Source organism: Ursus arctos, unplaced genomic scaffold (assembly GCF_023065955.2).
Source record: "Ursus arctos isolate Adak ecotype North America unplaced genomic scaffold, UrsArc2.0 scaffold_1, whole genome shotgun sequence".
Lineage (NCBI taxonomy): Eukaryota > Metazoa > Chordata > Mammalia > Carnivora > Ursidae > Ursus > Ursus arctos.
The window spans coordinates 42,647,435-42,659,913 of record NW_026622763.1 but is presented as its reverse complement, the minus strand read 5'-3'; the positions used below and the strand labels follow the sequence as shown (position 1 = coordinate 42,659,913).

The 12,479-nt window shown below is 37.1% G+C and overlaps 1 protein-coding gene and 1 pseudogene across 1 annotated transcript in view; both read right to left on the bottom strand.

The window, feature by feature from the left end:
* Nucleotides 1-12,479, bottom strand: part of SLC4A10 (solute carrier family 4 member 10) — a 287,806-nt gene that overhangs the window by 77,658 nt on the left and 197,669 nt on the right. The window contains exons 10-11 of the mRNA XM_057318172.1: nt 12,101-12,247; nt 2,168-2,268 (exon numbers count right to left, since the gene is read on the bottom strand). Coding sequence (XP_057174155.1) covers nt 2,168-2,268; nt 12,101-12,247 — 248 coding nt within the window. The remainder of the gene's footprint in view (nt 1-2,167; nt 2,269-12,100; nt 12,248-12,479) is intronic.
* LOC113250839 (UBX domain-containing protein 8-like) lies at nt 9,883-10,945 on the bottom strand (annotated as a pseudogene).

Below are 12,479 nucleotides of genomic sequence, written 5' to 3'. Positions count from 1 at the left end.
GCACAGCAGTTAAGCGTCTGCCTTTGGCTCAGGGTGTGATCCCGGCGCTATGGGATCGAGCCCCACATCAGGCTCCTCCGCTATGAGCCTGCTTCTTCCTCTCCCACTCCCCCTGCTTGTGTTCCCTCTCTCGCTGGCTGTCTCTATCTCTGTTGAATAAAAAAAAAATCTTAAAAAAAAAGCCTATTATGTTCCAATATCCTGCCTGTATACTGAATATATTTGGGTTATGCAAAAATATATAATTTTTTATTTATTTTCTAGATAGAAATGTTCACTAGCAATCTAAGAATCGCCTCAAACATTATTCTCTTGAGAAACAAATTCTGGTTTGCCTTGAAAAATGCATATCTTCAGGATAACTGAAAATTTTGACTATCATTTTTAATGGCCCTGATCTGATATAGGCACAATAGTAACATGATAGTAACTATCTTACTAATATGTAAGTGATAGAATCACTGTGTTTTCCTAGTGATTGCTTCCATCAGAGAGATATAGAGTAGGAGAAACTGAGTAGGATGAAATCCAATTAAAAAGAGGACCTTTAAACTCAAAAGAAGCTTACAGTGAACCTGCGAAATTCAAACACACAAAGATCACCTTAGGTTCCCCTACCTGTGTTTGTTAAACACATATATAATTTTATTTGGGGGAGGATCGGTTCTGAATGTGTTAACTTATCAAAGTCACAATTCAAAATAGATTTAATCTACTATTTATTCATTCATTTATAATTTATATCCCACCTAACCCGAAAATATTTTGAGGTGGTTATGAGCTATTATTTAGTAGTTAATATTTATAGGTTTGATAGTACTTCCTATTAAACCATTGTTTTCTAATTAATTACTTAGTAGGGCATACATTAGTCTACATAGCTATTATATTACTGTGTAATAAACGTGCTTTTAGCAGCAAAAATCTAAATCCGGAAGTGGGAGGTCATTGCAGAGAACAGTGCAAGAGCAGCCCAGATGTACACCAGCAACTCCAGGAGAGCAGATGAGTAATGGATACTTCAAGTCATGTCAGCAACAGAATCTGTGGAAGAACTCTGGAGAAGCGAAGATACCGGATATTGGTGACCTGGGAGGATTTAGGAAGCAGTAAGGAAAAGTGAACTTCGAAAAAAATCTAAGCTATGTGGCATGTTACACCTGAGAGAGAGAGAAAGAGAGAAAAAAAGAACCACCAAAAATAAAAAGACAGCATTTGAAAATATAAAAGTAAACAGAAGGAGTAACCGCGCTTCCAGTAAAGGGAAAAGGAAAAAATTATTTGAATCATCTCAAATTATGTATGGAGCCTGAGGAAGACGTTCAAGGACATTTCCTCAGAGACACAACATAGATAAAGGGAAAGAACAGAGGAGAATTAAAATGCACAGAGTTGTCAGAAACCGGAAAGTCGGCTTAGAGGACACAGTGAAAGCAGTCCCAGAAATGGCCTTGAGAGGAAGGGAGTACCAATCCTGCAAAGCCTTTGCCATTGCCTTCAATTATAATGGAGCCTGTGTGCACATATTCCCTGAAGACAGACCCTCCCAAGGTTTTCTGCTTTTCTGCTCACACATTGCTTGGAGAGAGACAAGCTGTCAAAAAAACGATAAAGAACCATTTTAAGAAATAAATTGAAGCTTTCATCTCTTCAAAGATGTGTGATTAGAAAAATAAATCATATAGCTCTTTCAAATTACAACCATAAAAATAAAAAATACTATTATATACATCCTACTTGCATGTAATGAGATAGGGTCTATAAGACTGAGTTCTTGGTATTTATTTTTATTTCCATCTTGAACTTGAAGCTTTCAACAGGCTTTTTTAGAAGGGGCAACTGACAGTTTTCTTATTCATTCTAAGAATCTGTGAATGCATTTTATGCACAGCAAAATGAAAGACTAGGTAAGATAAAATGGAATGATGTATCCACTGTTCTGGTTTAATAGTAACAAAAATCATTAGCAAATACTGGGAAATCAAATTAATTGGCATTAAATAGGTATTCAAGTACTAGGTATTCAAACAAATAAATATTCAAATAAATAGGTATTCATTAAGTATTCAAAGTCTAAAAAATATTACATCTCACAACAGCAATTCCTGACACAAAGACCGGTATCTCATTTGGTCTTCAAAGTCCCATACAAGTATTTTTCACTAACCTTCCAGTTCGCTGAAGTTCGGGTCCACTATGTCCTCCGTGGGGCTCTGCTTCCCCATGAGCTGCTGTTCCATTCGGTACAGCAGGAATCTTCCTCTTCTCCTGCAGGAAGTTTTTTGTTTTTGTTTTTTAATTTCAGGTGCTAGTTGCAAATAACAAAAACAAATTTTTTTCCCTTGAGGCAATATGCAGAGTGGCTAAGAACCCAGGCTCTGTTACTTATTTGCTGCATGACCTCTAGCAAGTTATCTAAGCGTCCTACAGCTTCTGGTCCCTCCTGCATTTACGAGTAGTAATAACATCTATCAGGGTGATTAAGAAAATTAAATGAAGTGATGGACATTTGTTCATTCTTTCAACTAATCTTTGTTGGGTGCCTCGTGTGCCATGCATTGTTATGGATGCTAGAGAGGCAAAGATGAGCAAGAAAAAGCATTCTTACTGGAGACAAACAACAAACCTCTAACGTTAAGTAGAGATAGAGCTATGAAGACAAATGACAGAAAGGAAGAAGGAAGGGGACAAAGAAAGACGAGGGCTGGGTAGGTTGGAGTAAGGTGTTATATCGTGGCGTTATATGGCTGGCATAGTTCAACTGTTCAACAAACTTAAACTATTACCGTTAGCTATTTTTGAGGGTAGTTCCCTCCTTTATTCTGGCTGATATCTTCCTACCCATTGAATGATTTACAATAAGGTTTTTTTCCGACTCACAGAGATTCAAAAGATTATTACAAAAGGAGACTTCTAGTTGAGCCATTGAAAAATAAGCTGAGGCTTATGTAAGTGCTGCGTATTCACAAGTCTATTCCACCCACTTTTGTCAGAAAATCAGAAAATCCTACCTATCAGTTATCTTAGAGCATGCCAATGTGTTCGAAAGGACTTAAAAGGATCATAAAAAAATTTTAAAGTGGTGCAATTAAAATTTTTACTTTGCCATTCCAAAATAGTTTAATCATTATCAAATGTTCTTATGGACAATGGGACATTTAGGTAAAATGCCACAGGTTTAAAACATGAGAAAAATAGGTTTTGAAATGCACAAAATATAGAAAAGTTCATTGTTTAATGTTTTTACAATTTTCCAAGTATATGAATAGGTACATTGAACTAAAGTTCAAAGATAAAAGAGAGGGTGTCTGTCAACAGACGGTGGAACTGCCTTTACGTATAAATAATTATCTTACGTTGTAAGGGGCTTTAAGAGTGGCCTGAGTACCTTCAACACCCAACAGTCACCCAGGAAACACTTCTTAGTTTCCACAAATCTCAGAAAGCAAGTGATATTATTTAGTCTTCTGGGTAACTATCCCTTACTGGCTATGTTAACTCATTGTCTTACAATGGAAAAAGCTATACATTGATAAGGTAAATGATAAACCATGAAAGATATTAGCCATTTTAAAGCACCTGTTTCATCAAGGAGTGTTCATCTTATAGTAAGAGGGAAAGGTGTGTGAAAAGAGATGTATGAACGGTACCGATGAATATTCCAAGGAAAATACAGGAAATATTTTTTGTTCAGAAACACAGGTATTTTGATATTTTAAAACAAACCAATGAGTGATTATATATGTGGCTACTCAAATTATACAATATATTTGGTCAAAAACAAATACTTATTGCAAGCTGATCTGTGTCAGGTTCTTGGCCCCACCACTAATACACCAGTGGACAAATCAGGTCTGTGGAGCTCACATTTTAATGGGGAATGCCAACAATAAACAAATAAACACATAAGTAAATTGATTCTATGGTGTGTTAGAAAGATTAAAACTGTAAAAATAAAAATTTAGAGTAGAGTAAGCAATGGTCTGAAGTGTGGGCTGGGTGGGTAAGGAGGAAGGAGTGGCAATTATAAACAGAACGGTCAGGTAGGATCAGTGAGAAAGTGTCATTTAAGAAAAACCTGAGGGAGTCGAGGGAATAAGCCATGAGAATAACTGAGGGATATCTAGACAGAAAGAACTGCCAATGGGACAGTGTCAAGGTGGGAGCAGGGTCTGAAGAACAAGAATCAAAGAAGCCAAATGGTTGGAGAGGAGTGAGCAAGGCAGAAAGTGGTAGGAGTTTACTTTGAAGAGGTAAAGGGAAGCTAGAGTAGGTTTAGTAAACCATTGTAAGTATTTGGCTTTTATTCTCAGTGAGATGAGGAAGTGTTGTAGGGTTTTGAGGAAAGGAGTAGCATGATCTCATTTGGAGTCACTCTGGCTGCTGTGTTGAGAAAAGAGGGACCAGGGGCAGAAACAAGGAGACCAGTCAAAAAACTATTTCAATAATCCAGAAGGAAAATGATGGTAGCTTGAACTAGGAGGGTGGCCGTGGCATCAACGAGAAATGGTGTAATTCTGGATAAATATTGAAGACGAAACCAAGAGTATTTCCTGGCAGAATTGAAATCTAAGAATAAATTAAAAATCAGTGATTTGGGCTTGATCAACAGTAAGATTGGAATTAGGACCTACCAATATAGGAATGTGCAGATGGAACAGACTTTGTGAAAAGATTAGTTTCTTGTACACTTCAGGAAGCATCATATTGCCTTTTCTAACATAAATGCGAAGATGCAGACAGGAACAGAAATGAGACAAGCTACAATTCGTTCAAACTTTGGACATGTCAAGTTTTGGGTATCTATAAGACATCCAAGGGAAGACATGGAACAGGCATTTGGATAAATGACTCTCAAGCTGAAAGTAAACGCTGAATTTGGGAGAGGATTTAAAGCTACAGGATTGGATGATATTATCAAGAGAATGAGTGTAGGCAGAAAAGAGAAGATGACTATAGACCGAGCCTGCATCATTTCAAAATAAAGAAATCGAAGAAGAAAGAAGAAACCAGAGAAGGAGTGAACAGTGAGCTAGGAGGAAAATCAAGAATGTGGTGTCTTGGGAGCTAAGCAAAGAGAGTATATCAGGGAAAGGGGAGTCATCAACTCTGTCAAAAGCTGTTCACTGACAAGCTAAATAAAATCCATACTGAGAGTTGACTATGGGATTGAGCATTGTGGAGATCCTTGGTGACCTTCACGTAATAATTTTAGTGAAGTGGTGGGGACAAAAGCCTTATTGGCAAAAGTTTAAGAGAGACTTGGAGGAGAGGAATTGGAGCAGGTAGTACAAGAGAACTCCTCTGCCATTTGGTTGCAGAGGGAAAAAAAAAAAGGAATGAGTGAGTAGCTGATAGTGGTAGCAGTATTGAGAGTTCTTTTTTTTTAAGTTTTGCAAATTAATAAGATTACGCTAATAAAAATGATGTAATAGAGAAGAAAAGAACTGATATAGGAGAGAAAGAGGAGAATAGGTGGCGTAATGTCTCTGAGTAAGTTTGAAGAGATGGGATCTAGTACAAAGGTAGAATGCTAACTTCGGATAATTCATCAATAGTAACATATGGGAAGGTAGAGTATGTGGGTACAGATGCTGGTAGGCAGATAGGCATGGTAGTGGGAATCTATGGAAGTTCTCTTTTGATCATTTCAAATTTCTCAGGGAAGTGGGAAGCAAGTCAAAATTTGAAAGTAAGGGTCAGGAAGGATGTGCTGAAGATTTGAGGAGAGAAAACAGGTCTAAAATAGTCATCTAGAGAGAATTATTGGAGTAGGGGAGCATGGTATGATGAACTTGCAACATTAAGGGCCCCCTTGAGGTATGTGGTCATGAATTAATGAGATCAATCAGTGTAGTTCTGTTTTCCTTCAGCTATGCTCAGCTGTATCAATGCTGGTACAGATTAAAAAGTCGGCACACAGGGCTGTGATTTTAACAAGCAAGTAAATGGCATTAGAGAAAAGCAAAGAAGCTCAGGGTATACACAAGGGAGTGATTATAATGACTGACATGAAGTTCTAATGAATATTTTCAAAGTTATCCTTTGAGGTGACTAGTTATTCTTCTCTTCACTGAGAGGAATAAGTGTTTAAAATCTGTGATTTATGGGGTGCCTGGGAGGCTCAGTCCGTTAAGCATCTGACTCTTGATTTGGCTCAGGTCATGATCTCAGGGTTGTGAGATCGAGCCCCACATCTCCCTCACCCTCTGCCCCTGCCCCTGCTCACATGTGTGCTCTCTCTCAAAAAAAAATTATTTTTTATTTAAAAAATAAAAAAATAAATTTAAAAAAAATCTGTATTTACACATTTCAAAAGAACATGAAAACCATGGAAATTATCCCGTGGGGGAAAACAGTATTTGAATGGGTATGAAGTCAGAGTGCTTAATATCTTTTAATTTATCTTGCTTCACTTAATGAAAGAAAACGTAGTTCATAGTATCTGTTATTCAATTACAACACACATTTTATTTATTTTTTTTTAAAGATTTTATTTATTTATTTGATAGAGAGACAGCCAGCGAGAGAGGGAACACAAGCAGGGGGAGTGGCAGAGGAAGAAGCAGGCTCCCGGCAGAGAAGCCTGATGCGGGACTCGATCCTAGAACGCTGGGATCATGCCCTGAACCAAAGGCAGACGCTTAACGACTGCACCACCCAGGCGCCCCAAATTACAACACACATTTTAAAACTAATAATGTTGAATGAAGCATGAGAGACTATGGACTCTGAGAAACAAACTGAGGGCTTCAGAGGGGAGGGGGGTGGGGGAATGGGATAGGCTGGTGATGGGTAGTAAGGAGGGCACGTATTGCATGGTGCACTGGGTGTTATACGCAACTAATGAATCATCGAACTTTACATCAAAAACCAGGGATGTACTGTATGGTGACTAACATAATATAATAAAAAAACATTTAAAAAAAAAAGGATAAGTTTAAAGTAAAAAAAAAATTTTGTGATGCAAAAGTTTTTCCTCTTGAAAAATCACCATTAATATTTGAATAAAAATGAAAAAATTATACTATCTTAAAAAAATAAAACTACTAATGTTGTAAAGAAGCATAGCAGAACCCAAATGCCTTGATTCCTAATTCAATGTTCTTTCTACTACTGCCTCTTAATATTCAGAATCCAATAATTAATCCTGATTGTAAAGAGTCTGATAAAAATAATCAAAAATGAAGAGCTTCCAGGCCTCAACATGCCTTAAAAATATCATTCCTCAAAGGCAAGATGTTTTCAAAAATGCTTGACTTCAGTTTTAGTGTTTAAAAAACTAAATGATGTTAACAAGTAACTTTTAAAGTCTCACTCTCAATGTATTAATATTTTCACAGAATTTTTCCAAACAACATCAATTAAAGACTTTCTTTCTTGGGGTGCATGGGTGGCTCAGTCGGTTAAGCATCTGTCTTCCGCTCAGGTCATGATCAGTTCCCAGGATCAAGTCCCCCTTTGGTGCCCTTCTCAGTGGAGAGCTTACTTCTCCCCTGCCCCTCACCCTGCTTATCCTCTCTCTCTCTCTTTCTCAAATAAATAAATAAAATCTTTTTTAAAAAGTTTCTTATTACTTCAGGAAGCATTATATTGCCTTTTCTAATACTGTAAGTGCAAAGATATTTACAAGTATAAAAATAAGTCAATCTGTAACCTAAAAATTACTCTTCAAGCAACTTCTATTATTTTAGTAGTTTGAGATCAACTGAAATTGTGTGGCTGTAGGTATAGAATCAGAAAATTGTCATTGTTGAGAAAAAGAAATAAAATAATCTTTAATAATTATGAAATGACTTCAGAATGAAAATATAGAAATAAAACATCAGTACATATTTCTTAAACTGATAGTGAGATTGAGCTGACCTTTTTAAATACTCATGGATGAGTGGTACACTTGTTCATTTGCCCACCTCTGGCTAACCAGGAAAACTTCTATGTCCAGGGCTGAGTCAACTACAGCGGTAGAGTCTGACGGGTTGTACTCCACAGGGACAAGAGCCCAAGACAAGGCTGAGTAGATGACAACTGGGAGGGTTTCAAGAGGCATATTCAGTAGGAACAGAGGTGGCAATATGAGTGGGCTTAACAAACATTTGGCCATCAATCTCAACAAAGTCAGCCCTGCAATTAAAAAATGACCCCAAATAATAGCAACAGTCTTTATTTTTACCTTTCTGGATTATATAATGACTGAATGCACACTGGACTTTTATAGGCAAAATTTTTATAATTTTTGTACCATATGTCCACACAAAGGTAATACATAAGAATTATTATTTAAAAATTATTCCTGATCATAAATATGATTAGCAGTAATGGGGAATTTCCTATATAATATGATTAAACCATGCCTTTGAATTTTCTATTTTTTTAAATGTTTTCATTGTTCTATTATTAAAAATATTGATCCACCTGGAACTTGTAAATATTCCAATTTAATGCAAGGCAAAATTAAATAAATCTTGACATTAATTAGGTAAACAATATATACCTACCAAAAAGAACTTTATTATTTTTTTCACTTTTTTTAAGTTTTTATTTTAATCACCTGATGCTTATCATGACAAGTACATTCCTTGATCCCCATCGTCTATTTCACCCATCCTTCCACCCACCTCCCCTCTGGTAACCATCAGTTTGTTCTCTATAGTTAAGAGTCTGTTTCTTTGTTTGTCTCACTCCTTTTTTTTCCTTTACTCATTTTTTTTGTTGTTTCTTAAATTCCACATATGAGTGAAATCGAATGGTATTTGTCTTTCTCTGACTGACTTATTTTGTTTAGCATTATACTCTCTAGCTCCATCCATGTTGTTGCAAATGGCAAGATTTCATTCTTCTTCATGACTGAGCAATATGCCATTGGATATATATACCACATCTTCTTTATCCATTCATCAATCAATGGACACTTGGGTTGCTTCCGTATCTTGGCTATTTAAATAATGCTGCTATAAACATAGGAGTGCATATATCCCTTTGAATTAGTGTTCTGGTATTCTTTGGATAAATACCCAGTAGTGTGACTACTGGACCAAAAGATGGTTCTACTTTTAACTTTTTGAGAAACCTTCATACTGGTTTCCACAGTGGGTACACCAGGTTGCATTCCTACCAGCAGTGCAAGAGGGTCATTTTTCTCCACCTCCTTCCCAACACCTTTTGTTTCTTGTTTTTGATTTTAGCCATTTTGACAGGTATATGGTGATACCTCATTGTGGTTTTGATTTGCACTTCCCTGATGATGAGTTTTGTTGAGCATCTTTTCATGTGTTTGTTGGCCATCTGGATGTCTTCTTTGGAGAAATGTCTGTTCATGTCTTCTGCCCATTTTTAATTGGATTATTTGGTTTTGGGGTATTGAGTTTTATAAGTTCTTTATATATTTTTGATACTAACCCTTTATGTGATATCAAAAAGAACTTTAAAGCATTAAAGAGCTTTGAAATGTCTTTAAATTTCTAGAAATACAGCAGAATAAACATTTCTACTTAATAGAATTTAAGGAGTTTGAGTAGTGAAATGTTCAGTGTGGCGAGGTGGACTAAAGAGGTAGAAAGGTCATATGACTTTGTTTTTCAACTTAGTGAAAAATGATGTCAGCTAGGAAAAATATAAATTATTGAGTGCCTTACTGTATACATTTTTATCTAGTTTTCATTTGGTATATTATAAGATGGCACATTCTAAAAACTATTATATGCAGAAAACAATCTTTTTCCAAACTTTTATATCCATATGTTTCCATGGATATCAACATTAGAGAGTTTATTGACTTGAGCTCAATCAAGGTATTCCATGACTTTAATGTGAAACCTTTAGTGTTCTCTAAGGTCATGGCATAACTGATTTTATGTAGAATAGGTAGTTCTCGTTTCTTAATTAGTTGCTCTGTTCCTTCTCTTTCACACTGAGTATAACATCCACAGTTATTCCTTTATCCTGCAGGGACCAGCCTTCCTCCCCTTCCAGGGGCCTTCTGGGAAAGGAAGTAGAAAGGCTGTGTAGGGCTGTGTGGTACCTGATTTTCATCATCCAGTCAAATAAGACCTGTGAATTGTAAGACTAAACAAACTTTCTTTTCAGGACCCCCTTGGACATTGGAGAGAAAGAATTACTTTTTCAGCTGTTTCAGGAGATTCTTCAGGTAGATGAAGAAACTCTTCCCGTGTGGGCTCTTCAACAGATGGTGAAACTTTGGTTAAAGTCTCAGGCAGGGGTGCCTAGGTGGCTCAGTCGGTTAAGCAACTGACTCTTGATTTCTGCTCAGGTCATGATCTCAGGGTCATGCGATCCAGCCCTGCAATGGGCTCTGGGCTGAGCATGAAGTCTGCTTAAGATTCTCTCTCTCCTTCTCCCTCTGCCCCTCCCCATTACTCATGCAGGCACACACGCGCGCGCACGCTCTCTCTCTCTCTCTCTCTCTCTCTCTCGAAATAAATAAATAAATAAATAAAGGCTTAGGCAAGTTGAGTCTCTGCTGTTCTCTGTTTGATGTTTCAAAAGATGTCCAACTCGTTTTCCAGCACCACATCTTCATCACCCCCAAGTTTATGACCGTTGCTTAACTTCAAGGTTTCACCTAGCATCTGATAAAAGCACTCTTCCAGTTTTCTGAATTTCATTTCCTGCTGGGGTTTTAGAACATTCTTTATGTATTTACTGGCCTTTTCATCCTGTGTTTCTTGTTTTTTTCTGACAAGTTTTTGCCTTTTCTCATTCTTCTCTTCTTTTTCTTTTAGATACACTTGGGAAGATTTAAATGAATTAAGCCACAAGGTAGTCACAGAAATAATTAAAGTAAGAAGAGCAAGCAGTAAGAAAATCCAGACACACAGCAAAATTAGATCTTTAATTCCTAGATCAGGGATCCTATGCCAAGCTCCAGACACATGAAGGGGAGAGTAGAGAGGAGGAAAATGCCAATAACCCAATGAGAAGTCATAGTGGCAGGAGCCCCATATCTGGGTAGGAGGCTGAATTTTCTGAATACCTGCCAATTTCAAAGAGCTATATCAAAATATGGAAAGACAGTAATGGGATTTTTCACAAGCCATATTCTACATTTTTATTAAAATTTTAATTTTCTTCCATTATAATATGTTGTAAAGTGGGTTTAAAATCTTTCCAGGCATATGGGACCATTTGATTTAGTGACATATCACCAATATACCAAATTTCTCAGTGAGGTGTGTTGGATAGCATCAAAAGACTCTAACATCATGCCTTCTTAGATATTATATAGGTTCTGGTACCAATTCCAGTGTGGGGAGAACAGGGGGCTTCCAATACCAACAAGCAATGCTACAATCCAACTCAATTCTGATACTAGTTAATGAGAGACAGCATCAGATTCCAGGGTTGAGGGTTCAGTGCTGCAAGATTGTCCCCATCCCACTCCCCAGGCTGCTACTTGAGCTTCTGACTGAGTGGCTATAAATCAGAGGTTCCCACGACCCTCTCCTCGGGTTCAACTAATTTGCTAGAGCTGCTCACAGAAATCAAAGCACCATTTTATTTACAGATTACTGGTTTATTATAAAAGAATATAACTCAGGAACACAGACAGGTAGAGAGATGTACAGGGCAAGGTATGGGGAAAGGGCACGCGCTTCCCTCTCCAGACATGCTACTCTCCCCCATCTCCAAGTGGTCACCACCCTGGAAGCTCTCTGTTTCCTGTCCTTTTGAGATTCCATGGAGGTTTCATTACAAAGGCATAATTGATTAAGCCATTGGCCACTGGTGATTGAACTCAACCTCAGGCCCCTACCACTCCCTGGAGGTGAGCCTAATCATACGGTTGGTTCCATTGGCCACCAGCCCCCATGCCGTGCTGAGTTCTAAAAGTCACCTCATTAACATAACAGAAGACACTATTGTTCCTCTCCTCACTTAGGAAATTTCAAGGGGTTTAGGAACTCTGTGCCGAAAAGGGGAATGAATGCCAAATGTATATTTGTTATTATAAACCACAACATCACAGAGGTTATAATTTAAATCATTTTAAATCTTTTGCATAAATTATACTATTTCAGTACAGGTATTTAAAAGACAACAAAATGATGGGATTTTAAAGAGTATTTTCAAATAAACATACCTGGGATGGAACGTTTTTGGGAGGCTCTATACGAATGCTTGGATCCCATTCTCCAGGAGGGAGAACAGTAACCTGATCCAAAAATTCATCGATTCCTGATACCAAGTCATTGCGATCTTTCGCTTTGTAAGCAACATCATGAAATACCTGTAGGAGGAAAAGATAAAAACAATAAATAAAAGATAAAAAAGCAATTATAAAATCTTAATGTGTTCAGTGCTTTCATTTCCCAGTTATCTCACGTGTGATTATCACAATTTAAAGAAACAGGCAGCTCTAACTAAAGATGTTTTTCATTTAAGCTATTGTAATTAAGTTTATTCTATGAATGCATACAGATATATATATTTCTTAGAATGCTAGAATGAATGTTGAAATT